The sequence below is a fragment of the Mus caroli genome, unplaced genomic scaffold (genome assembly GCF_978045245.1).
Source record: "Mus caroli unplaced genomic scaffold, Mus_caroli_1 scaffold_2, whole genome shotgun sequence".
NCBI lineage: Eukaryota > Metazoa > Chordata > Mammalia > Rodentia > Muridae > Mus > Mus caroli.
In genome coordinates this window covers 13,845,277-13,873,138 of record NW_028227257.1, presented here as the reverse complement: position 1 = coordinate 13,873,138, position 27,862 = coordinate 13,845,277, and the positions used below count along the sequence as shown (strand labels likewise).

The following is a 27,862-nucleotide window of genomic DNA, read 5'->3' as shown; positions in this document are numbered from 1 at the left end:
CTCTTTCCTCAGAAACATGAGGACCTGAGTTCAATCCCCAGAACCCACCTTGGCCTTGCACAGTTGTGATCCCAGCACCAGAAAGGTGGAACTTGCTGGCTGACCCATCCAGCCTAGGCTAGTTGCCAAAGTTCCAGGTCAGTAAAACCCTGTCTCAAACAAACAAAAAAAGAATCTTGAATGTCATTCGAGATTCCTTTCTGATGCCCCACCACCACCATCAAAGGACATATGCAAATTATAAGCAGGTAGATTGGTAGATTGGTACAGATAGACTGGTAGATAGATAGATAGATAGATAGATAGATAGATAGATAGATACATAATACATACATACATACATACATACATACATACATACATAGAAAGATGGATGGATAGATACATACATACATACATACATACATACATACATACATAGAAAGATGGATGGATAGATAGATACATACATACATACATACATACATACATACATACATAGAAAGATGGATGGATAGATACATACATACATACATACATACATACATACATACATACATACATAGAAAGATGGATGGATAGATAGATAGATAGATAGATAGATAGATAGATAGATAGATACATAAATACATACATACATACATAGAAAGATGGATGGATACATACATACATACATACATACATACATAGAAAGATGGATGGATAGATAGATAGATAGATAGATAGATAGATAGATAGATAGATAGATAGATATGTTGCTTAAATGGATAGTCAGATGTTCAATGCAGCATTATTTGGGATGGGTAAGGGATGGTAGCCACTTGGATGCCCCTACCAGGGCAAGGCTTTGCATAGCTACAAGCTAGGTTTCTAGCAGACTGAAGATAAAAAGCTTACCTAAGGTCCGGTAGGAAATGAAGGTAAGAGGGAAAAGTCTGATCCAATGGAAAGGAGTTGGTTACTAAGTATAGATTTCTTCCTTTTATGTTTTAAATTGACACAGGTTTTTGAGTAGCCAGGCTGACCTTGGACTTACTGTGTAGCCAAAGATGGCCTTGAACTCTCTCTCTCTCTCTCTCTCTCTCTCTCTCTCTCTCTCTCTCTCTCTCTCTCTCTCTCTCTCTCTCTCTGTGTGTGTGTATACATATACACAAGTGTGTGGGAATGAAAGGGCAACCTGGAGTATCTTTCCTTAGATACCAGCCTTGAATTTTGAGACAGTCTCTCTCACTGAGGCCTGGGGCTAAGCAATTAGGCTATGCTGTTTGGCCAGGGACCCTATTTCTGTCTTCTCAACACTGGGATCACAAGTATGTGGCTCCGTTCTCAGGATTTGAACTCAGGTCCTCGAGCACTGGAAGCACTTTACCAACTAAGCCACCTTCCCAGCTTTCTTGTCCCTCACTCTTCCTTCTTCTCCTCGGCAGGTGTTAATGGGGTAACAAAGTGACAGGGTTCTGTGTTGGGTCCTAAGGGAAAAACTGAAATTGATTTCCAAGCCACAGACAGCTTAGGTGGAGGTCCACATAAAATCCATCAAAGCACTTATCACTCTCTTTCTGTCCCACAGCACACACTCGTCAGAGCGTAAAACCGGCAAAGGGCCACTCAATGTAAAGTGAGCAAGCTCTGAGGAGCGCCAGCAGAACTATATAAAATCCCTAAGTCATGTGACAGACTGCAAGGGACACTGCTGTCTCCTGAAAATATATATACCTGGGCTTTTCTATTTGGAACCTAAAAAAAAAGGGGGGGGGGGTAAATAGGGGAAAGGAGGGTGGGGCAGAGTGAACAAGAGTCAAGCAGGGGAGAGCCTGCAGCAGACACCAACCCAGGCCTTGACCACCTTGCGCTTACTTGTCTCTTTGGCCCCAGCTGACAGTTACCAAACAAAATCGTGGAGCTAGTCCTTTGTTTCCAAGAGAAAGCATGAACTTAGGTTGTCTTGTATTAAGCTTTTCCAGCTACTCCTATGAGTTCTAAGTACCAGGGAGAGAGTCATTCATGCAGCTTTAAGACTGGGTTTGGCAGTTTCCCTAGCAAGCCCTGGCCTCTGATAACCATGCTCAAGGACAGCAAGGAGACCAAGGTTTTTACATCATCTTTTTAAAATAAAGTTATTCCCTGACACTCTCAAGAAGGAAGTCGGGGTTCAATGTAGGCTCCTCAATGAGAGACACTGTCTGGGAAAAATAATGTAGAGCAGGGGCTGAAGGAAGACATCCCAAGCTCCATTTATGTTCCCTACATGTACCTGTTAGGATGAGTCTCTCTCTCTCTCTCTCTCTCTCTCTCTCTCTCTCTCTCTCTCTCTCTCTCTGTCAGTCTCTCTCTCTCTGTCTCTCTCTCTCTCTCTCTCTTTCTCTGTCTCTCTCTCTGTCTCTCTCTCTGTCTCTGTCTCTCTCTCTCTCTCTCTCTCTCTCTCTCACACACACACACACACACACACACACACACACACTTTCAAAGCCTGTCGTCTATGGCCTACACAAGCATATAGTAAGCTGTAGAACAATGGTTTATCCACAGCCTTGCAGACTAAATCACTGTTGGTGAACTCTTTTTTTCTTCCAGACATTAAATATCTTCAGCTTTGTGGGGGCAGACACAGCCTCTCTTAGACGGTCTCTGCCCGGAGGTTATAATGTAACCGGAACCATGCATGTGACAGTGGGTCCCAGCCTGTTGGAATTTTACCCATGGACACTCACATTTCAGTTTTATATCGTATTCACATGTTGAGGGATGCTGACCTTCTTTTGATTTTTTTTCTCTTAACTCTTTAAAAACATGAAAACCTGACCCGGGGCTAACATTCGGCAGTAGAGTATTTGCTTGGCACAGGCAAAGCCCTGGGCCCAATCTCTAACACTGCAAAGAAAGAAACATGAAAACTTTGAAAGTTATTTTTAGCTCACAGGTTTGAGTAGGAGATGGGCTGGAGCTAGCCTGGGTTGGGGGTGGGGGTGGGGGGAGAGAGGTCATTGTTTAGGGAGAAATCCTCAACTGAAGTAAGGCTGATCTACTGAACTCCCAAGGTCCAGTGCTTACAGCCCCCGCCCTTCCCTCCTGAGAGAGAATTTTATCATTCCTATTATTCATGCTGTCCTCTCTTTTTCAGTCTTAAAGAAATTATTTGCATTTGTATGGACATATTATTACATATTATTTACAGTATGGACACATGTCCAAAGAGGCCAAAGAGAGTCAGATTCCTGGAACTGACTGTTGGCAGAGTCTCCTGGTGTAGGTTCTGGGAACCAAACCCGGATCCTTAACAAGAGCAGTATGTGCTCCCAACCCCCGAGCCTTCTCTCCGGCTCACACTGCTGTCCTTAACAGTGAACAATCCTGACTCGTGTGCTTGGCGCTTCATAGACTTGGCATCCTCACATGGGTGCCCTTCTGCCTCTTTGCTGGACCGTGGCCATCCATCGCCATGCTGCGTGGGCTCCCACTCAGTTCTTGTTATGGCTGCCTGCATAGTGTTATCTGAGTGTGCTCTCTGGACGGGCCCAGTCTTGCGGTACTCATAAGTGCTTGGGCAGCTGCCCCAAGCTTGTCCCTTCCACACCTTGCCTCCTAACCTGAACCATGGTCTTGTCAGGGAGGCATTTTGATGGTACTCAATGTTGACACTTATTCAAGTCAGCAGCATCATAGCTAGGGAGCGCTGGACCCATGATGTTCCTGCGACAGACCTAGTCCATGGCTGCTGTGTATCCTGACCATATCCAGGATGGCCTCAGCTAATGAAGTGCTCAGTAAGCTATCCTCTCACTGACTGACAGTGGCAGTCAGCTGTGAGTATTGTGAGCTAAGTCTAGGCCGCTGAGTGTGGCTACCCCACATGCTGTGAGTAAGAGTGAGCGGGCAGCCACATTTCCCAGCTGTGGCAGGTGAACACTTAGGAGCAACTATAGTTACAGTGCAGTGTGGGACATTTCGATGAAAAGTTAAGAAAACCCATGTGGTAGCTTGTGTGAGCGCCCACTTCCATGCCCACCCCCATGACAGGTCAACATCTGGAGCAGTTCTAGCCACAGGGTTTTCTTTCTTGGAAGGGGTAGCTGTGCTGGGCTAAGATGGCAAATCACCAAGGGGCACTCGGGTCCCAGGGATGGAGCCCAATGTCTCACATGTGTAAGGCAAGAGCCTGCCCTACCCCTGGCTAGCCCTCTCATTACTTAGCATTTTTCGGCGGTCTCACAAAGTTTCCCAGGCTGGCCTTGAACGTGAGATTCTTCTACCTCAGCATCCCAAGCAGCTAAGATTACAGATCTGTGGCACCAGGCCCCTTCCTAAAGGCACTTGTGAAACACTATGGCTGTCATCTGTGCCCTTTTTCACCTGTGAGAACAACACCCACTCTGGGTATGGTTTCTGCCACAAACACAGCCAACTCCAAATACCCTCCACCAGCCCCTCTAGTCTCTAGAAGTCAGAATGCCAATCCTCTCCTCCCCTGCCACCCCTTCTTCTCCTGGGAAGCCTCCCCAGTTCAAGGGCAATCCAGACCAGAGACCAAAGCACAATAGCTCTGATAGGAAGATCCAAGTCTCGGAAGTCATTTTAAAGGGGTGGGTGTGTGCTCTCTCTCTAGGGGCAAGAATTTCATTTCCATTTTGACAAAAAGTTTGTGAATTTGTATAATTTGGAATCTATTAGAAGGTTGGGAATAGGTAATCAGCTTTTAATATTTACATACTTAGGGGAAGAGATCTGACTCATTAGCAAGCATGCATAATAACGAATACATTACATTTCCCTTTGTCTCCTCTCAGGTGCAAGGCAATGTTAGAAGTGGTGATCTCACCCAGCCTCGCAACAAGCAGTGACTGGAGCGAGCACGGTGCTGCCGTGGGGACGCTGAGTGACAGAGAAGGTAGGCCTCTGCAAAAGTTTGGCTGGATGGGTTAAGAAGGCCTCGTTCATTCATGACAGACTGAGGGATCCATGGTACATTCCAGAAACTTCCACTCACATTGATGGTTCTAGAACAGAAACCAGTGTGCACATGGACCACAGTCCTGCCCATCCCTCAAGGGACAGCTAGACATGGTCATCACTTGAGCTGCCCTTCTTGGTCTCTGGTCTTGGTCTCTGGACCTTAGCGTTGGGTGCATTTCTGGCCGCCTAAGGCATCGTCTGCTCGGTCACCAGCTATGTCCCTTGCCTCCCTCCTGCCACCCCCTCTCCCCGCAGCAGTCTTGTTCATCGGATCCCCAAAGAAGAACTTATCTCCCGGCTGTTTTCAGGTTGGGTTGAAGTCAAGGAAGCAGAAGAAAGTTTAAGATGTTGAGAAAATTATTGGCAAATGATGCTGCCGGACTGGTTTTCTCCAGAACAATCTGACCTTTTGTTTGCTCTGCTGGGATTGTCAGCCTTCCTGGTAGAGCTCTTGAGGTGAGCAGAAGGCATTAAGCTATCATGCTGAGGCATTAGGCTTAACCCTTTCCCAGGCAGAATGCCGAGAGATTTGCTGCCAGTGGTATCCTCAGATGCCTGGGCTTGCCCTTTCTCTTTTATGGTCTCTGTGTGATGCCAGATCGTGAAAGAGGAAAGCTACAGGACTGTCCCAAGGAACCAGCAGGTCATGTGTCCAGTGCAAAACAACTTTTTTTTAAGTTTCAATAGTTTTATTGGGAGGTTTTTGTTTTCTGTGAAATATACTAGAGCTTGGGGCAGGGGACACATTCACGTTGCAAGGTAAAGGTTTCCCACCATGAAAGGACAAGGCATGGGGCGGGGTACACCGGGGCTTGGATCCACTTTCCTACCTCCTTCTGCTTCGCTCATATTACTTTTTCTCAGTGAACACAACACAAAAGAAATTCAAAACAGATCAACCTCCGGGGGGGGGGGGGGTCACACCTAAATCTTCTCCCATCCCTGGCTTTGCCAACACTGGGAGAGGCCAGGGCAGCTCACTCTACAGCCCTAGGCTGCACAGAAAGGCTGAGGGCTCAGACAATTACTCCAAAGTTAATAAATTAGAATAAATTATAAGGAGGAGGAGGAGGAGGAATGCAATTTTGTGCTGGGAGGGTCCCTTCTCTCCAACAACTAAGAGTTGGGGGAGAAGATGGGGTATCTCCAAAGGCCACTGCATTTGGGACTCAGAGCAGTGGAGGTCAGCTTTTCCTCCACTCCTTCCCAAACAGCAAAATTGGGGGTACGAGAACGCACACATGCATATACACACACGTGTACACACTCACACACACAAAGTCCTCTTTCCCTAGAACAAGGACAGACCAAGAAAGAGGATACTATCCAACTCCCATCTCCCAAACCATCACTAAGGTTAAGGATATGGTCAGTGAATAAAATCAATAAGGTGGGTGATTAGAATGTGGTAGGGGAAGCTGAAGATGCTGGAAACAAGGATGCCTAGCCATACCATCTCCCCTGCCCTAGAGAAGGACATACAAGTTGGGGAGAGGGGAAGAGGGGCTGGAGGAGGGGAGTCAGCAATCACTGATCAGCTTCTCCAAAGACATCATTCTGCTTGCACTTCACGTTCTCAAAATCAAAGGCAGAACCAGCCATGCATGTGTAGATATCTTTGATGTCATTGCAGGTTGTCTCAGAGTGTGTGGTAGCATCATAGGAGCAGGAACAGAACACCTGACTCTGAACCATCATCAATGGGCTCATATAAATCACTGACAGCCACAAACTTCTGGTCAATGGGTTCTAACAGCTCCAGTGCAGGCTCAACTTCCTTTTCTGGTTCTGCAGTCTCTACAGTGGTGCTGGCAATGGCGATGTATTTGCCCTGTGCGGCCACGTTGTGTGCACATGAAACGTTTTGAGAGTAAAGCCAGGATTCTCTGAGTAATTATTTTGTCATCGAGACGATGACATTGCCCCTTCCTGCTTCATGAAACTAGACAACAAAAATCTTACCACAAAGGTGTGGGCTCTGAGACCAGGTCTGGGTGGCAGAGGGCAGCGAGCAGTTCTCCTGGCATCACAAGCATCTGTGCAAACAATCCTCTTTGAGGATTTAAAAGGAATTACCAGCCATGCTCAAAGATCTTCACCGTTTTCTTCCTGGGTAGAAACTGGCCCAGGCCAGTTTCCTACTGTGTCTCAGAGTCAGCATGGACTGAGTCAGCCTGAAAAGGGTCTGAGCTGTGGGAGTGGGGCATCCGGGTCTCACTCCCAGCCCAGCCACAGCCAGCCAGGCAATCTTTGTCTCAGTTTCTTCCTCTGACAAATGGGCCATGATAATGACCCACTCTGTAGAGTGCCATGCAGGGGATTAAATGAGGTTACGGTGTGTGGCAAGTCTGGTCCTGGCTCACCCCAGCATGGTAAATGATTAACGTAGGCCATTGTCACCCTCTGAGCAAATAGCCACAGGGATTAGAGTCAGGGTGGGAGTCTGGCCCAGGTCATGTCTTTGTTTGGTCTTCCTGGTATGTTGTGCAAAGATGATGACTTTGTAAAACCTGGAGAAACTCTGTGCTAAAATCTGCTTTCCCTTGAGGTGCTGAATCCTTCAGTCATAGGAGGCCTACCTTCCCACCTGACCACCATCCCATAGACGAGTCCCTGCTCCTCCCCTTCATCTTTTGGTGGTCCTGAGATCTGGCTCTGGTGCAGACCCTTCCTCATCTCCAGTTCCAAGAAATGCTGACTTTGCCAAATAACACAGTCACTTGGGAATGCATTTCCAGCCCAGTCCTATGAATCTGGCTTCTTCCACCCTCACTACCACAGAAAAACATTTGGTGGTCATTTTGACCTGGGGGCTGAGGGTGTGACCCAGTGGTAGAGCCCCTGCCTCAAAGTGAGGTGCTGAGAGCATAGCTCAGCAGTGTAGCACTTGCCTAGAGTCCACCAGTGTCAGTGCTTCATTCCTGCATATGCCTTTAAACCCCCTTCCTACATAGCACATAGCTCAGCTCCCAGCTTGTTGATGAACTTCAGAATTATGGATGGATGCATGGATGGATAAGTAGGTGGATGGATGAGTAGATGAACAGGTAGATGGGTGTTTGAGATCATGGGTGAATAGAGAAATGGATGGATGGATAGATAGATAGATAGATAGATAGATAGATAGATAGATAGATAGATAAGTGGGTAGATGGATGAGTGGGTGAGAGGTTGGGTAGATATATGGGTAAGTGGTTGGGTAGATGGGCTAGTGGTTGTGCACTTTGAAACATAGATGCAGACAGTGGTATTGAAAGATGAGCTAATTTCAGGTCAGTGTTAGCTTTGAACCATTAGCAAAGTTGTTTTCACTTCCTTCCCCTGCCCAGTTTGTTGCCTCCCTAAGGTTCAAGTCATTGCAGCTTCCTCTTGGATTCTCTTCCAGTCTCATCTCTGTTGCCGTGATAAAACACTCTGACCAAAGGACTTAGGAGAGGAAAGAGTTCCTTTGGCTTCTACTTCTAGGTCACAGTCCACCACTGAGGACCATCAGGGCAATAATTCAAAGCAGCAGAAGTTGGAAGCAGAAACCACAGAGGGGAGCGTTGCTCTCTGACTCACTCGTAGACTCATGCTCGGCAGCTTTCTTGCCTCGATATTTATTTGTCACACGGACATACACTTTACATGTATGTGCTTTATACACTTTAGTTTTCCTGCAAGCCTATGCTTTTAATTATAAACTAACCAACCTCCCCACAACACCACCAACCCTCTGAGCTCTCTTTTTTTAATATTTATTTATCTATTTATTGATTATATGTAAGTACACTGTAGCTGTCCTCAGACACTCCAGAAGAGGGCGTCAGATCTCGTTACAGATGGTTGTGAGCCACCATGTGGTGGCTGGGATTTGAACTCAGGACCTTTGGAAGAGCAGTCGGCGCTCTTAACCGCTGAGCCATCTCACCAGCCCCTCTCTGAGCTCTCTTGACCTTATCATAGTCCTTGTATGTATCAAAGCTCATATTGAATAGCTTGCTTATATAACCCATAACCACCAGCCTATGGATGGTGACACCCACAGTGGGCTGGGCCCATCAATTAATAATCAGTCTCCCATAGACATTCCCACAGGACCATCTGGGCAATTCCTTGGTGTCACCTGAGGCTTTTCATGCAGTTGACTCCAGGTTCTGTCAAGGTAGAAGTTAAAGCCCGTGAGGACCTTTTACCCCTTACCATTTGATCCAAAATCCTATCACTTCTAAGCCATACCTTTTAATCCCTTGTCCCCAAGACTTCATGTTAATATTATATTATACAATACAATATAGGCCCCAAGCAGTCCTTGGACGAGAACTCCACAGCCAGTTCCACAACACCCAAAAGAAGATCCACTCCCAAGCACTCTAACATGCCCAGGATCATAGGATCACAGGATCACAGGATCACAGGATCTCAGGATCTCAGGGTCCCAGAGGCAGCTTGACTCCCAGGAGCTCAGACATACCCAGGATCTCAGGATCACAGGATCACAGAGACAGTTGAACTCTGAGGAGTTCTGAAACAACCAGGATCATAGGAAGGACAGGCTCCAGCCAGATATAGTGAGGGCAGGTAGCACTAGAGATAATCAGATGGCAGGAGGCAAGCATAAGAACATAAGCAACAGAAGCCAAGGTTACTTGGCATCATCAGAACCCAATTCTCTCACCATAGCAAGTCCTGGATACACTATCACACCAGAAAAGCAAGATTCGGATCTAAAATCACTTCTCATGATGGTGATAGAGGACTTTAAGAAGGACATAAATAACTCCCTTAAAGAAATACAAGAGAACACAGGTAAACAGCTAGAAGCCCTCAAAGAGGAAACACAAAAATCCCTTAAAGAATTATACAGGCAAAGGAAATGAACAAAACCATCCAAGATCTAAAAATGGAAATAGAAACAATAAAGAAATCACAAAGGGAGACAATCCTGGAGTTAGAAAACCAAGGAAAGAGATAAGGAGTCATAGATTCGAGCATCACCAACAGAATACAAGAGATAGAAGAGAGAATCTCAGGTACAGAAGATACCATAGAAAACATTGATACAACAGTTAAAGAAAATGCAAAAACCAAAAAGCTCCTAACCCAAAACATCCAGAAAATTCAGGACACAATGAGAAGACGAAACCTAAGGATACTAGGTATAGAAGAGAGAGAAAATTCTCAATTTAAAGGGCCAGTTAATATCTTCAACAAAATTATAGAAGAAAACTCCCCTAACCTAAAGAAAGAGATGCTCATGAATACACAAGAAGCCTATAGAACTCCAAATAGACTGGACCAGAAAGGAAATTCCTCCCATCACATAATAATCAAAACACCAAATGCACTAAACAAAGAAAGAATATTAAAAGCAGTAAAGGGAAAAGGTCAAGTAACATTTAAAGGCAGACCTATCAGAATTAGACTAGACTTCTTACCAGAGACTATGAAAGCTAGAATATACTGGGCAGATGTCATACAGACCCTAAGAGAACACAAATGCTAGCCCACTCTTCTATACCCAGAAAAACTCTCAATTACCATAGATGTGGAAACCAGGATATTCCATAACAAAACCAAATTTACACAATACCTTTCCACAAATCCATCCCTACAAAGGATAATAGATGGAAAACACCAACACAAGGAGGGAAACTACACCTTAGAAAAAGCAAGAAAGTAATCTTTCAACAAACCCAAAAGAAGATAGCCACGCAAACATAATTCTACCTTTAACCACAAAAATAACAGGAAGTAACAATCACTTTTCCTTAATATCTCTTAACATCAATAGACTCAATTCCCCCCAAAAAGACATAGACTAACTGTAGTGGCTATTCCTGGTTGTCAACTTGACTATATTTGGAATGAACTACAATCCAGAATTGGCTCACCAGTGACCCTTATCTGGAGGCTTGGAGATCCTTATCTGGATCTTGGTATGGAGATCTTGAGCCATAGTGGCTATGGATTCCAGAAGATTAAATCTCCGAGTTTAAGGAGATTTAATCTGGGCTACACCTTTCATCTGGGATTAAAGGTGTGGTGGAACACACCTTTAATCTGGGCTACACCTTCTGCTGGAGACAATATAAGGACATTGGAAGAAGGGAGTCTAGCTCTTGCTCCTTCGCCTGCTTGCCGTGTGAGACTGAGTAACTGCTAGATCCTTGAACTTCCATTCACAGCTGCGACTGAACCATTGTTGGGAATTGGGCTGCCGACTGTAAGTCATCAATAAATTCTTTTACTATATAGAGACTATCCTTAAGTTCTGTGACTCTAGAGAACCCTGACTAATACACTAACAGACTGGATATGTAAACAGGACCCAGTATTTTGCTGCATACAAGAAACACATCTCAGTGACAAAGACAGACAGTACCTCAGAGTAAAAGGTTGGAAAACAATTTTCCAAGCAAATGGTCCCAAGAAACAAGATGGAGTAGCCATTTTATTATCAAATAAAATTAGCTTTCAAGGTTATCAAAAAAGATAAGGAAGGAAACTTCATAATGCTCAAAGGAAAAAAATCTACCAAGGTGAACTCTCAATTCTGAACATCTATACTCCAAGTGCAAGGGCACCCACATTCATTAAAAAAAAAAAAACTTTACTAAAGCTCAAAGCAGACATTGCATCCCAGACAATAATAGTGGGAGACTTCAATACCCCAATCTCAGCAATAGACAGATCATGGAAACAGAAACTAAACAGAAACACAGTGAAACCAACAGAAGTTATGAACCAAATGGATCTAACAGATATTTTAGAAAATTTCATCCTAAAGCAAAAGAATATACCTTCTTCTCAGCACCTCATGGTACATTCTCCAAAAATGTCCATATAGCTGTTCACATAAAACAAATACAAATGGATTGAAATAATCCCATGTACCCTATCAGATCACCACAGACTAAGACTGGTCTTAAATACTAACAAAAGCAACAGAAAGCACACATACACATGAAAGCTGAACAACACTCTGCTCAATGATAACTTGGTCAAGGAAGAAATAAAGAAATTGAAGGCGTTTTAGAATTTAATGAAAATGAAGACACATCATACCAAAACTTGTGGGACACAATGAAAGAAGTGGTGGAAGGAAAACTCATAGCTCTAAGTGCCTCCAAAAAGAAACTGAAGAGAGCTTACACTAGCAGCTTGTCAGCACACCTGAAAGCTCTAGAACAAAAAAAAAAAGCAAATACACCCAAGAGGAGTAGGGGGCAGGAATTAATCAAACTCAGGGCTGAAATCAACCAAATAGAAACAAAAAGAACTATACAAAGAATCAACAAAACCAGGAACTGGTTCTTTGAGAAAATCAACACGATAGATAAACCCTTAGCCAGACTAACCAGATGGCACAGAGACAGTATCCAAATAATAATAATAAAATCAGAAATGAAAAGGGAAACATACAGTGAAATATATCTTCAAATAATTTATTCTGTTTGTTGAATATTAACAGTTGAAAATATTAAAATCATGTTCTACCAAAAAATATATACAATATAGCTTTAAAAGCCCCAGTCTTTAAATTTTTCAGCACTTTAAAAGTCCAAGGTCAAGGCCAGCCTGGTCTACAAAGTGAGTTCCAGGACAGCCAGGGCTACACAGAGAAACCCTGTGTCGAAAAACCAAAAAAAAAAAAAAAAAAGTCCAAGGTCCTTTGTAAAATCCGAAGTCTCTTAACTGTGAACTTCAACAAAATAATAATTAAAAAAAAAAACACAAGTTATAAACTTTCTTATTCCACAAGGAAAGATCAAAGCAAGACTAAAATCTAGAAGTACCAGTCTGAATTCTGTAACTCAGGGTCTGACATCTGGAGCTCATTCGAGATCTTCTGGACTCCAAAGGGCGTGATCAGCCTGACTTCCCAGCTCTGCCATTCCTGGCACACAAGGCTTGTCTCCTTGTCTGAGGTCGGCTCTGCCTACACTTGTTTCTGTCCTTGGTTGACATCCCACACTCCCACCATCTCTGATATCCTGGATGCTCCATTAGAACTGAGGCTGCAGCTTCCCCAGCGGTCCCTCTTGGCCTTTCTTCACCAACGCCAACCCTGCAAGCCATTGCCCGGCTTCATGCTTGACATGACTCCCTTAGTCCTGTAGCTTTCATACCTTTAACACTGTTACCACAGGGGAGACTCTTACGCACTGTCAAGTTCAGGTGCCACTTGAACATTAGTTTCAGGGTACAGCCCTGAGGAAATCCTTCCCATTGTCCTAATGAAGCACAGAGAGAAGTTTACCTCAATACGCTGGTCTTTTATTAATCCCAAATGATTCTTTGACCCTAGCTGAGAGCAACCACAGCTCTTTTTCTTTTTTTTTTTTTTTTTTTGAGACAGGGTTTCTCTGTGTAGCCCTGGCTGTCCTGGAACTCACTTTGTAGACCAGGCTGGCCTCGAACTCAGAAATCTGCCTGCCTCTGCCTCCCGAGTGCTGGGATTAAAGGCGTGCGCCACCACGCCCGGCTCTCTCTCTCTTTTTTTTTTAAAGATTTATTTATTTATTTATTTTATGTATGTGAGTACGTTGTAGTTGTACAGCTGTATAGAGCCTTCATGTGGTTGTTGGGAATTGAATTTTAGGACCTCTGCTGGCTCTGGCCCAAAGATTTATTATTATGCATAAGGACATTGTAGCTATCTTCTGACACACCAGAAAAGGGCGACAGATATCATTATGGGTGGTTGTGAGCCACCATGGTTGCTGGGATTTGAACTAAGGACCTTTGGAAGAACAGTCAGTGCTCTTACCCGCTGAGCCATCTCGCCAGCCCAACCACAGGTTCTTAATTCAAAACATCACACAGATGGCAAAGATAGAAATTACCTTCTGAAACTTCACGAGCCAGGCCTCCACAGTCCACATTCTCTCTGCATTCTCAGCCTCTAAGCTCCCACAAAACATTCCATGAATCTCTGAACACTCAATCGTTTTTCCCAGCTTAAATTCCAAAATCCTCCACAGTCCCTCAACAGAATACCCCAAAGGTGTAAAACCCACACGCTCAGCTGCATCACAGCAACATCTTGGTGCTAATTTCCATCTTCTCTGCTTCTCTGTGATTAAACACTCCAACCAAAAGCAACTTAGGGAAGAGAACAGGCTATTCGGCTTACACTGCGTATATCTTTGAGGAACATCGGGGGCAAGAACCTGACACAGAAGCCATGAAGAAACACTGCTCCGTGACTCACTCTCTGGCTCCGTTCTAGGCTCATGCTTAGCTGACGTGCTTACACAGCCAGAGATCATCTACTTAAGGATGCTGTCATTCATGGTGAGCCGTTTCCTCCTACATCAGTTAACTCCCCCACGGGCATGCCCACCAGCCAGTTGGATCTAGGCAATTCCTGAATCGAAGGCCTTTCTCTCAGATGATCGGGGGTTGTGTCAAGATGACAGCTAAGGCTAACCGAGTCTTTCAGAGATGAAACAGATAACACTTAGGTGACTTCAGTGCCCCCGGCTTGCTGTAGCCACTTGATAAAGCCACCCTGTCCCTTCCTACATTCCTGCTCAAGTGATAGATGGATCTGAATTATGTCCTGCCTTCTGGAAGGAAGAGGTCAAAGTTGTGGATACTAAGAAGGCAAGCGGAAGATTCCTCTTTTAAGATGCAGGCACTTAATCCCATCAGGGGAGGTGAACCTGCCCTGGGAAGCAGGTGCCCAGCTCTCTGACTCCCCGCACCCTCCTGCCTCAGACTGAACATTTCGGTTTTACTCTGGCCAGCTCCAGTCTGAGGCTGCTCCAGCTGGATGCTGACCCAAGAGACCAGATCTACTTTCTTCTGTCCCTTCTCTGTGCATCCTGAGCAACTGGGATGCTCAGACATCCTGGATCTTCCAGATGCCACCCTAGGAACAAGGACAATGACTGCTGGGGCTTCCACCATGCCTCACACTGCAGAGCAGAAGCCTAGGTTTCACATACCCCTCACCAGGCTGAGATCTGGCAGCCTCTTGCTGTACCTACTGCTTGCTCCAAAGGAGAAAACCAACAACTTCAAGATGAGTTCACTTCAAGAGAACAACTCAAACCAGCTTCAGAAAATGTTGGCTTGCTTCGCCTCATTATGCTCCTAACATGCGTTCAAATCAACTTGTGATGGTTTTCATAGAAGAGCGCATACTTATGTCCCCCCTACATCATACTCTGAGACTTTTCCCCATTCACCTCTGCTCTCAGCAACCCCACTGTGAGGGGCAAATGAGGTGTCTGTTTGCGCCACCCCCCATCCCCGAGAAGAAACTGAGGCACACTTCTGGACCCCTAACACTGCTCTTTCTGGTTGAGAGTGACGTCAGTCACACACTTGGGGAAGATAAGAGGGTGCATTTGGTTGACACACACACACCCGAGACATCTCGCTGACACCAGAAGCCATCTCGACTCACTGAAGATCAGTTTAGAGTCAGACCCGCGGCTCTGTAGAGCTGTGTACCAGTAGTGACTGCTTTCAAAGTCCTTAGCTTGCCAGCATCCCTGTGAGGATGGTAAAGGGGTACAGATGTCAAACGAGCTCTCAGAGGAAAGTGGCTGCCAAGTGGGGAAGGGGATGGGCAAGCAAATGGAAAGATAGGAGCATCTGGGGCTGGCATTTGGTAGCCTGGGCTTCCTCTGCAGAATACAGGCTGTTGCCCCATGCTTCGCGTGAGAAAAGTGAGCCTCAAAAAAATTACCGGCACAGTACCACACAGTTGGGAGGCACAGGGGCGAGATTTAAAATTGAACCTGAGCACGTGAGCCCCACCTGCTTTCCAAGGAAAAGACATTAAGTCAGCCAGTTATGAGATCTGAGTTGTCAACTTGGCGCACAGTGAATGATAAATACTGAGTGCACGCATGAAAGAATAACTGGGTGTGCCTTTCATACAAGCACACACAATGTGTGCACACACACAGAGGCTCCTCCTGTCTTTTCTACATATGAAAACTGGGGCTTGCTCTGCAGAGATGGCCCAGTGGTTAAGAGCACACACTGCTGTTGTAAAGGCCTGAGTCCAGTTCCCAAACCCAAATCCAGCAGTGAGCTGCTGCCTGTTTTACTCCAGTCCCAGGGGACCTGAGGCCCTCTTTGTCTTCTGCAGTCACTTCACTCACAGACTAACAGGTGCACTCGCACACGCATGCGCGCACACACACACACACTTTTTTTAAAAAGAAAAAAGACAGAAGTGATAAAATGGGCACCTCAGGGGAGAGAGGCACCCCAAGCCTCACTGAGGCTGCCTGCGTTGCCTCCTATAGGATTGTCAAAGCATTGCCTGCAGCTACCCTAGGGCTAGCCTCATCCACAGTAACCCTCTATCGTGCCACTTCCTGAACATTTGGCTGCAACAGATACAGAGTGACATTGACCCACATTCTTCCCAGAGACCAGCAGTCACAGACAGCTGGAACACAGCATGAATGCTGAAGGCTCTGCTCTATCCCTGGGGAAGGCCTGGTCACTGTCCCACACAACCCAGAATCTCTAACTTTCATGAAGTCTCACGCCAGCCCCACACCCACAGACACAAGCCAACTACCAGTGAAGTCTGTGCCATCTTAGCCCGGAGGAACATGGGGAGAAACAAAGGGAATGGGTAGAGAGGTCTGCCCGCCTTCTGAGTCCTCAGTGCATGCCTGGAGGGCAACTCTAAATGTGATACAGGACGAAAGAGTTAAAAGAGCAGAGTTCAAGAGTTCAAGAGCACAGTCTGAGGTGGAAAAGCACTCTACCTCCCAGCTCTTTGCCCCTGGCTGGGTGGTGACCCAGTGAGTGTGAAGAGCAGTAGAGGAGGGTAAAGGGTGAGGATGGTGGGGGGGGGGGGGTCTGGGGGAGGGGGAAGCCTGGCTACATGAAGGAGGTGGAGGCAAGGAAGGCTCCACTCCGAATGCCTGAAACAGCAAGCTAACGGGAGCCCATAGGAATATTTCCTTGGTTCCATTTTAGTGAGCATCTGCATATTTATTAAGGAAAACATTAAAAGTGTTTAATTCAATGACTTCTGAATTTTTTCTGCACACTTGCACTTTTGCCAACCGTGAGGCTGACTGACTGCTTCAGATATAAACGCCTCTTGGTCCTGGGAGAGGAGAAAGGGGGCCATGTGGGGCCTGCCTGGGGCAAAGACCTCAGGATGAAGGGAACTGTCAGGAGGCACCAAGTGAGTGCCAGAACTTCCCTTGCCAATCCAATGCCAAATCTAACCTTTTGGGTTTTTTTTTTAAGTGTGGTGTATAAAATGTCAATCTTATACCATAACTCAATGTGTGTGCATGAACACACACACACACATGCACACACACATCCTCACATCCATAAGTGAAGCTAAACACAGGTCCTCCTTCCTATAACCAGTGCATGCTGACACCCTGTAGTCATGCAGACAGGTCTATGTATCTGAGATCAGTTGTGACTATACATAAAGTTCAAGGAGACTCAGCAGAGTTGGGGCGGGACAGGCTTCACATATAAGATCAGGCTCTGTAACCCTTGGTTTCAGGTTCAGATGCACTCTGTTATGGAGTTTCTGAGCAGAAGGTGGAAGGAATGGCCTTGCTTGCCTCATGGTCCTATAGCAAGAATTAAATGAGATTCTATGTCTAAGCCATTACCACTAGGCCTGGCCACAGTCTACTCCTAAGGGAATGCTCACTGCCATTCTGCTGGTGTCTGTCGCTTGGCTTGTAGTGTCGTGGTTGAGACAGACAGCACGGCTGGGCCATCGGGGTCAGATCATAGACCCTCGGTTGTTCCCTCTCCAGCCTCTGGCTCTTCACCTGGGCATTAAAATCATCAATGCAGAGAAAGTGATTAGCAGGAAGCTTGACACGCAAGGAATGCTGGGTAAAAGATGGATGTCATCTCACGTGTGCGTGTGGAAGAAGTTTCTGAGTCTGGCTGTGGAAGAGGCTGCCAGGTTCCGGACTGAGGTGAGGGAGTTGGAAAGAGGCTCAGAGTCAGCGGACTTGAAGAGTAACTGGATGAATGGATGCATCCTGGACTCTTCCAGAATTCATCCGGGCTGTGTGAGGACATGGAATAGTATTGCTTGAAAGGATGAGGCACAAAAATACCCCCCAGGGAACTACTGGGATCAATTAGACCATAGGAAAAGCTCTCCCAACTAAGTCTATCACCTTCCATTGTCACCCGTGGGAGCTGAACACCAGGTGTCCAGGAATATAGGACGTTTGTGCCTGGAAATCAGGGGTGAAAAGTGTGTTCCTTGGATGTGCTGGAGCCAGCCTGACCTGAACCTGACCAATTAGAATTGGAGAAGGAGGAATAGGAAGGTGATGTTATCAGATGATATTTGGGCTGGAGGGTGGGGGATGGCTCAGGCTATAAAGTGCTTACTGCATAAGGGTGAGGATCTAAATTTAACCCCTAGAATCTATGTAAAAATCCTGAGCATGGTGTCTGCTACATTTGTAATCCCAGCACTGGACACGTGGAAACAGGAGCGTCCCTTGGGAGTTGTTGGGTAGGCAGCCTACTGGCACGTCCCAGGCCAATGGGAAACCCTCGTCTCAAAAACCAAATCTGAACGACACGAGGTTGTCCTCTGGTCTTAAGTGTACACACTTGCACCTGCACCAAAAGAAGGGGAGAAGAAGGTGCAAGGGAGAAAAGAGGAGGGAGAGGGTATGGGGACAGAAGGAAGAGGAAGAAGAGATGGAGAAGGAAGAAAGGGAGTAGAAAGGAGGAGGGGAGGAAGAGGGGAGATGGAGGGAGAGGACACGGATTGGAAACATCGTGTGGTTGGAGCTAGCCTGTACCTTCACCCTGAAGCTCTCAGTTGCCTCCTACAATCATGTGACCTCCCTGGCACATACTCTCTGCCTCTGTGGCCTCTGTCTGTGCATCGTGCAGAATGTAGACTCCACCTGATGTCCCTAGACGCTCTGTGTGTTTTCTGTGCCTGCAGAGCAGCTGTACCCAGGACCCACGGAAAGGAGAGCATTTCAGTGAGAGCATTTCAGTGCCCGACGTCCGAGAAATTCCTGTGGTGGACAAAGTCCCCAGCAACAACTCTCTTCAGGCCTTTGTCCCGAGCCACAGTTTGTGCTGACCATGGCCTCAGTAGCTAAACCTCCCTGTGTTTCTTTCTCTCTCCAGGCATCGCCAAATCAGCAGCTCTGAGTGTGCCTCAGCTCTTTGTGAAGTGAGTAGTCTAGCCACACCCCCTTTTATCTTACTTACTACTTCTTCAGAAGGTGGAGGCTGGGGTGGGGGTGGGGCGCTCTGGAACTGATTTGCCAAATAGGAATGCCAGCATGGACACAGCTAGACGGCCTGGCACAAATAGGCTGAGTGCCTGAACCTCAGTTTCCCTATCTAGGAAGGGGACCATTTAGACTCCTCCCCCTCCTTTCCTTCCTGCCCCCCCCGCACCTCCGTCCCCCCTCCTTCTTCTCTTCCTGCTGTCTCCCTCCCCACCCCTGCTCCCATTCACTCTGCCCGTCCTTGGTCCTTTCTTCAGCTCCAACATTCACCTGAGACTCTTCAGTCCCAAAGCCCATATGAGCCCGAGGATGAGAGAGGAGAGGACATAGCCCCATCTCAGAAGGGCTCGAAGTCTAGTAGGTAGGCAGAGAACCCTCAGGTTAGACCTGACCAGATGGTGCCCTCCCAGGCTTCCAGAAATCTCCCTCTCTGAGTGCCACAGAGGACCCCTGGTGAGGGCATTGACCCCAGCTGCTTCTCTCTCAGGAAGACATTGGAGCACTGGCAGCTGCTGGGTTGTTTCCTCGGGCTGGAGAGTGTGTGTGTGAGTGTGTGTGTATGTTTGTGTTAGTTACACGTGAGGGATGTATAGGGTATGTGGTGTGTAGAATAGTGAGGGGTGTGTGTGTGTGTGTGTGTGTGTGTGTGTTAGTTACACGTGAGGGATGTGTAGGGTGTGTGGTGTGTAGAATAGTGAGGGGTGTGTGTGTGTGTGTGTGTAGGGGTGGGAGTGTGTGTGAGAGAGGTAGGGTTGTATGGTGTGTGGGATATGTGAGCTATGGATGTGCATGTGTGTGTGTTCATGTGAGTGTGTTCATGTGAGTGTGTGCAGACGCAAAGGGTGTGGAGGCCAGAGCTCAGCATTAGTTATCTCCCTCAATCCCTCTCCACCTTATTTTTCGAGACAGAATCTCTCCCTGAGCTTAGAGCACAGATTGAGCTAGGCTGGCTGGTCAATGAGTTCCTATCTCTGCCTCTGCCTCTCCCATGCTGGAATTACAAGTGTGGTTCACGGCGTCTGCCTTTGTCCATGGGTCCCGGGAATCAGCACTCGGGTCCTTGTTTCTTTGCCACATTTCTCTAGGCTTTTAACTTGAGCCCCAATTCAATCCAAGTCTCTTCAGTGGGCTTTGAGGGGACATTGGAGTGACAAGCTTGGATTCCCACCTTGAACTTCATTATGGAAACATAGGGTGTGACTCAGGAACACTACCAAATAAGAACCTCTGCTCAGCAGGAAGTTCTTCTGATCATACCACACCACAGACCCCCTGAGCTCACCTCAAGCATCCATGGAGCTGGAACAGTGGCTGGTGGAATATGTTCTAGACCCCAGCCTGGTGTCTCCAGGTATAAGTCCCCCCAAAGGAATCCTGCCTGTATGGCAGGAATGGGACCTTCTGGAAAGCAGATCGCATCTCTTTGTGATCTTGTACCCTTTGGCATCCTATTCATGTCTGTCCTGGAGCTTCAGACCAGGGACAACCCAGAGTGTTTCACATCAACCAAAAAGATAACTTGAAGCTGACAGACTTCAGCTGACATAAGGAGGCCAGCAGCCCCAGCTCTGTGCCCCACAGCCATGATCACTGAGACCCATGCTGAGAGAGTGAACACGTGGGAGTCACGTTCACCCAGCTGTGGATCTAGAGTCTGGCACCATGAAGGAATTTGAGAGGTGGCCTTTGGATCCATGACAGTCGACAAGCTTTTGATGGATTAATGAGTGTTCCACAGCCTGTCTCCTGAAGATAAAAACTGAGACCCTCCCAGTGTCTCCAGAACCAGGGCTTCACTGGGCCGCTTGACAAGGACTTGGACCAGAAACTGGCTTGTGCTGGGAAGGGAACTGCCAGCTGTTGACCACCAAGGGAAGTGGCGTTGTGGGTGTGGTGCAGACAGGAGGTGACAGTCGTATAGAGTCCAGATGACGGTGCAGACACAGGCCTGGTCTCTTACATCTGTCATTCTGGAGCTGAAGAGATGGAGTCAGGAAGATTGGTCAGCCAGGCCAGCCAAACAAGAGAGCTCTGAGTTTAGGAGAGACCCTCAAAACTAAGTCCCAAAAAGTAAGGTGTGCAGTGACAACGGAAGATACCAGGTGTCAACCTGCTGCTCTCATGTGTGCTCAGGCATAGGTGCACATCTACACACAGGTGTATACGCAAAGATGGATAATCAGGCTGGTCAGAATAATGGACAAACCTAGAGATTTCCACAACTAAGGCTTTGTGATTCCCTTGTGAAGTCTGATGTGGAGCTGGTAAAACTCTCTAGAAGGCTTCCCTGTGCTGGCCAATACAGGGATCCAACATCTCTGGGTTATAGCTTTGCTACTGCAATAACTTCTCCGTTGCTGCCCAAAGAGAAGGAAAGGAGGCCACAGGCCATGATTTACAACACACCTGTCCACATCTTCTTAGATGGAGCCCTGATCTGCAGTAGAATCTGGTTGCACTGTAGATGGCAAACACATCTTCTTGGTTCCCAGGGAAAACAAGAACAAGATGAAATGTGATGTGCTAGAATGATGCTTTTGCTCCGGAGAGTGTAATGCCTAAGGGAAAATGGCAGTGATGTTAGGACCCAGGGGAAGAGATGCTGAGCTGGGCTGGGAGGCTTAACCATCTCTCCTTTCCCCAGGTCTCACCCACGTGTCCCTCCTGGTCAGTCCTCCACAGCCATGGCGGCCTATGGCCAGACACAGTACAGCACAGGCATCCAGCAGGCACCACCCTATACAGCGTACCCACCTCCAGCACAAGCCTATGGAATCCCCCCTTACAGTGAGTACCAAGCGAGCCCTTCCTTGCACCCCCTGGCAGCCCCAACATCGTGGTGTCTTTATGCCTCAGTGCAGGATGATACGTGTAGCTGGATTAATTTTGTCCTGGGAGTAAGGGGGAGAGGGCACGGCTGAAGCATGGCACAGATTCTTCCAGACTGTATCAGGAGACCTCTTTCAACCTCAATAATCAGAACCCCAACCCACATCTGGGGATACAGCTGGCATCAGGTACGGCTGGAGCCAGGTGCTCTAGTGCCATCATGGGGGGTCTGGTGCGATGTCTCTGGCTCGATGCACAAGCCTGACAATCTGGGTTGGATCCCTGGCTCAAGCCATCAAGGGTAGAAGGAAAATAACCTGATGTTACAAGCCATCCTCCAACTGCCACGTGTGCACACATACATGCACCATCTATACAGTGATCTCATGAGATGTTTGATTCATTTTTTGTGCACTTTCTTCTGAGTGGCCTTTGCTCCTACAGAGTGGTCACCATGTGGTGACACAGACAGTACCTGTCAACTCTGGCCTCGGAAAGTCAGAGAGTTCCCCGCTCCCAGCACTTCCCAAGGGAGCACGTGTTGGTCCTCAGTGGCAAGTGACAATGCTTAGCACAAGGGTAGGAGGTGGGATGAGAGAGCTGAGGAGGCCATGCTTCACAGGTTATGAAGCAGGTACAGTGGGAGACACTGCGGGGCAGGGGGACCTCAGCACCTCAGAGCAGAAAAATGTTGTCACTGGCTTCAGACCAGGGCCTTAGGTACTCAAATGATATCAGAAATCCTCTCTGTTGTCTTGTGTGTGGGCTTCAATGTCCACAACTCCTTCCACTGCAGTGGCAGGCCTAGCCCTAAGCGCTTCTAAGCTGCAAGTCCCACAAACAGAGTTTCCTACCTAGAACATCTCCCTGAAGTCCTTGGGTTCCCTCTGACTAGGCTTCATCCTGTTCCTGACCCAGACTCCAGAGCAGGAAAGATGCAATGCTCTAGTTGACAACTGTGAGCCACATGTCCCTGCACAACCAGGGGCCAGGCCCCACTCATTCAGAACAACTAGTCTAATGGAAGGGAGGGAAGATACTCGGAGAAGGGGCAGCTGGCTGCCGAGTCCCCACTTCCATGATACTTCCATGTACACAGATGTGTGTGAGAATTGGATGTGGTAATCCCCAGTGGTCGGGGCTGGGGCTGGAGCAGCAGCTCGGTTGGCAGAGGGCACAGAGGGCTCATCCAGCATACACAGCGTCCTAGGTTCCATCCCAGCACTGCACAAACCAGGCGTGGCACTTGGGAGGTGAAGGGAGGAGGATTAGAAGTTCTAGAGAATTCTTGCTGTGTCGTGAATATAAGGAGAAGCCTAAGATGCACACACAACTGGGGCATGAGTGTCTCTCTCTCTCTCTCTCTCTCTCTCTCTCTCTCTCTCTCTCTCTCTCTCTCTCTCTCTCTCTCACACACACACACACACACACACACACACACACACACAGACACACAGGCTTGAGATCCTATCACTCACACACACACACTACACATATACACACAGCACAGAGAGAACCTCATGCCTCCTCTCTCTCTCTCTCTCTCTCTCTCTCTCTCTCTCTCTCTGTGTGTGTGTGTGTGTGTGTGTGTGTCTCTCTCTCTCACACACACACACACCACATATACACACAGCACAGGGGGGGCCTCATGCCTCCTCTCTCTCTCTCTCTCTCTCTCTCTATCTCTATCTCTATCTCTATCTCTATCTCTATCTCTCTCCCTCCCTCTCTGTCTTGCACACACACATACACACAGGCATGAGACCCTATCTCACACACACACACCCCACATATACACACAGCACACAGAGAGAGAGAGAGAGAGAGCTCTCAAACACAAGCTGACTTTAGCACTCCAGTGACTTCTGTTTTAGAAGCTGATGAGAACACTGTTTTGACTCAGTGGCTCTTCTGCCCATGGCAGGGAAGGGTTCTAACCATGTAATTTTGTTCCTTCTGCTTCCTTCCTAGGCATCAAGACAGAAGACAGTTTGAATCATTCCCCCAGCCAGAGCGGGTTCCTGAGCTACGGACCGAGCTTCAGCACCGCACCTGCTGGACAGAGCCCCTACACCTACCCCGTGCACAGTAAGTGTGGTGCTCAGCCCTCCCTGCCACTGTCTGGAACACCCCAGGGTAGATGTCCATCCATCCATTCACCCACTACACAGACTTCCAGGGTGCTTACTGTGTGCCAAGCTCCATCTTAAGTAACAGCTTAAACGCGTTCTGCCCTGGGGGAAAATCCCATGGCCCTGTCAAAGACAGAGGATACACATGCCAGCAGATAACCAGGTAGTCTGGCAAAAGCTGAGCTCAACGAAGCAGCATGGTATTGACACACAGTTGACAAACAGCTGAGAGGCCAGCGGGGAGTGTGACACTGGACAAAGACCATGGGTGAGGTGGCGCTAGCTAGGTGCACACACACAGGAAGACCATCTCAATCAAGCAGAGAGGATGGGCTATATAAATGGCATGTGGCAAAAACATGCCACGGTGTTTAAGGGACAGAACAGAGATGGTGACATGGGACAGACTGAGGGAGTCCCTGAAAAGGGATCTTCAGGGAGTGTAGGAACCTGAGGTCCATGGAGCCACGTTGACTTGTGTTCTAAGGGTGATTGGTCAAGTCCATTGATAAGACTCAGAATGTCCGACCAGGGAATAATAGGAACACAGAAAAGCAGACCCTGGTTCCAGGTCATAGATGCTCCTACAACCCCCACGTGACTGCGAATGGATCTGCTGGGCTCCCCTGGGCTCACTTCCCCCTCCCTGCCCCTCCTGAGACTCCTGCTCTGTTTGATGCCCAGGTGGCTCTTGGGGATGATGCACAGAGCAGGGGAATGTGGCAGTGGCTTGGGGACCTCCCAACCTGCTGTGCTCCCTATAAGCCATCCGGGGCTGAAAAATAGCAAAAACGGGATGCTGACTGGGGTGGGGGTGGGGCTCAAGGGTGAGCATGCTCTTATTTTAAATGGCTACTGAGAAGTGTGGCCACTTTATCTCCTGTGTTTTGTTTGTTTCATTAAGAGCTATTCAAATACCTTCAGAGTCTGTGGAGAAGGTGGGTGGTCACAGGTAGGAAGAAGATCCTATCAGGAGCCTTGTCTCAGCACCCAGTGGTTGCCGAGTTAGGGTGTCCCAGAACCATTACCACTCTGAAAAACCGAGACAATAATTGCACCCACTTCACAGAAGAAACTGAGGGGTCAAGGGAACAACCAGTTGAGCCAGTGTCAGAACAAGAACTTTAGATCTTACCTCAAGTTCTGTGGGAACAAGCATGCCTCTTTGGGGTGGTGTCCCGTCCCTCAGCCTCCACCCCAAACCCTTGATCTTGACTACATCTCCTTCCTCCTCTGCTTCTGATATTATTTTCCCTGTCATCCTGCCAGTGACAGCTGCTGGATCTATCCCTGAAAGCCAATGGGGGAGGGGACCCGTCTTGGCAGTAAAGGCTCTCTGAATCTGTGAACCTGAGCTTGCCTTGGGGCCAATCCTTAGCTTCTCAGATAGAAGCCAGGTTTGCTGACTTGGGCTTCGGCGACTGACGGGCTGACCAGGGGACACTGTCCGTCCTCACCCCAGCTGTGTATCATGCGACGTACCCTCTAGAGGTGCTTCCCACAGTCATTCACTCAATTATTGAATGCTAGCTTTGAGCCTGGCAGGGCGTGAGGAGGCAGCAATGACCAAGGGAACCATCAAGGGAGAGCTGAACGGTAATCCACACAGAGGAACAGTTACAGATCACGGCCAAGACTGCGGAGATACTCGGGGTGTCATGGTGTGTGTGTGTGTGTGTGTGTGTGTGTGTGTGTATACAGATATATCTGCCCTATGACAAAGTCATTGTCACACACATACACACACACACCCATTAGGCAGACAGCCCAGGGCACTCACTGTATGACAGTTGGGTAACTCCACCAAAGTCATGTGACCTGAACAATGCTATCATGACCCAGCATTCTCCAGCCTAGGTACATATCCCACAGCACCCTGCCCCATTTACAAAGTGACTCTTGGCAGGAGAGAAGACACTCAGGCTTGGACCCCACACGACCTCAATCCCCACGAACCCTTCACAAACCAAATGCCTTTCCTGCTCATTTCCAGCCAACCATGGGGATGTCGCATGCTATTTTCTCGTGGTCCTCCTGGTCACCATGTGTGGCTGGGGCTGGATTTCCTGCTAGCTTGCTCTGATCCCAACCCTGGTGGCTGGAGGGAGGGCCAGGCCTCTTCATTTTCAAACACAAACGCACAGGGCTCACACCCAGGCCCAGGTGCCAGCCCTGAGTTGCTCCCGAGAAGGGATACACTCTCAAATGACTTGTGTATTCCAGACAGTTATGAAACTTAACTCTGTGGAGAGAGAAAGGTGTAAGGGTGAAACGGCAGAAATGGCTGAACATGGCCCGAGGATGTCAGTGAGCTAACGTCTCCCCTCATCCTGTCATGGGAAGCTGGGGTTCCTTACTAAAATCCATGATTTGATAAAAGTACACAGGGCAGAAATAGGACCATCCCCCACTCTGCTGATTGATGAACAGCCATGGCAACAGTGCGACACTGAGTACGCCAATGTCTCCCCTTCATCTCCAGGTTCCTCCTTTCCCATATCTAGCAATTGTACTTCCCTTGATGGCGGCCATTCTGACTGGGTTATAACCAATTGTAGTCTTTGTTCTTCTTTTTTATTTTAAGATTTATTTATTTTATGAATATGAGTACACTGTTGGTGTCTTCAGACACACTAAAAGAGTGCATCGGATTCCATTACAGATGGTTGTGAGCCACCATGTGGGTGCTGGGAATTGAACTCAGGACCTCTGGAAGAGCAACCAGTGCTCCTAACCACTGAGCCATCCCTCGAGCTCCAGTTCTTATCAGGTTTCTATGTTTTAACTCATTTATTGCTTGCTGAAATATAATTCATTCACCATAAGCTCTACCCTTTGAGAGTGCTTAGTCCAGTGCATTTACACCCAAAAACACACCCTGTGCCTCTGAGGGCTGTGGCTCAGTGTTAGAGCACTTGACCCTCACACATGAGGTCCTAGGTTCAATTCCTGGCATAGGAGGAAAAAAAAAAGGAAAGACACCCCTCCCTCTAGTAGATTTTTTTTTTTTTTAGTAATCACAGGAATAAAAGATCCAGTAGAGCCAGGAGTGGTGGTGCACGCCTTTAATCCCAGCACTTGGGAGGCAGAGGCAGGTGGATTTCTGAGTTCGAGGCCAGCCTGGTCTACAAAGTGAGTTCCAGGACAGCCAGGGCTATACAGGGAAACCCTGTCTCGAAAAAAAAAAAACAAAAACAAAACAAAACAAAAACAAAATAAAAAGATCCAGTAGAAGTCTCTCTTTCACATTAATTTTGGGAGGTTAAATATTCAAAAATCTATAGACATTTTTCCCCATCCTGGCCCTACACCCACTCAGTATACAAACCTTGGACTTCTTGCAGAGTGCCTGAGAACCCACACAGGACCTCTTATGCAGACATAAGCACTTGAAACAGTCTGTTAGATCCTGTTACCATGACAGCGGGCATGGGTGGTGGAGTTCCTTTGCACTGGAGTCTCTCTGCCTTGCAGACTTGCTGTGTGCTCATGTGCACAGTTCTCTTCTTGACTCTGAGCCCCAAGTCCACTTTGCTTCCTCGGTCTATGGGTTCATAGTTTTCGTCTAGTACTTCTTCAAAGAATTCTTTCTGGGCTGGGGAGATGGCTCCGTTGATACAGTGATCTCCCCACATGCATGAGAACCTGAGTTTGATCTCCCCAAAAAACCCACATTAAAATACAGCACCGAGAAGGCAAAGCCAAGTGGATCTCTGGGGTCCCCTGACCAGCCAGCCTAGCCTACCTGGTGAG

General features: G+C 47.5%; 1 protein-coding gene across 2 annotated transcripts in view; it reads left to right on the top strand.

Annotated features, from left to right (window-relative positions):
* The window catches only part of Eya2 (EYA transcriptional coactivator and phosphatase 2), a 170,564-nt gene that overhangs the window by 63,431 nt on the left and 79,271 nt on the right, over window positions 1-27,862 (top strand). For both annotated transcript variants that reach the window (XM_085832304.1, XM_021149209.3), the window contains exons 2-5: window positions 4,764-4,864; window positions 19,042-19,087; window positions 21,793-21,935; window positions 23,949-24,065. In XM_085832304.1, coding sequence (XP_085688430.1) covers window positions 4,774-4,864; window positions 19,042-19,087; window positions 21,793-21,935; window positions 23,949-24,065 — 397 coding nt within the window. In that variant the 5' untranslated portion in view covers window positions 4,764-4,773. The remainder of the gene's footprint in view (window positions 1-4,763; window positions 4,865-19,041; window positions 19,088-21,792; window positions 21,936-23,948; window positions 24,066-27,862) is intronic.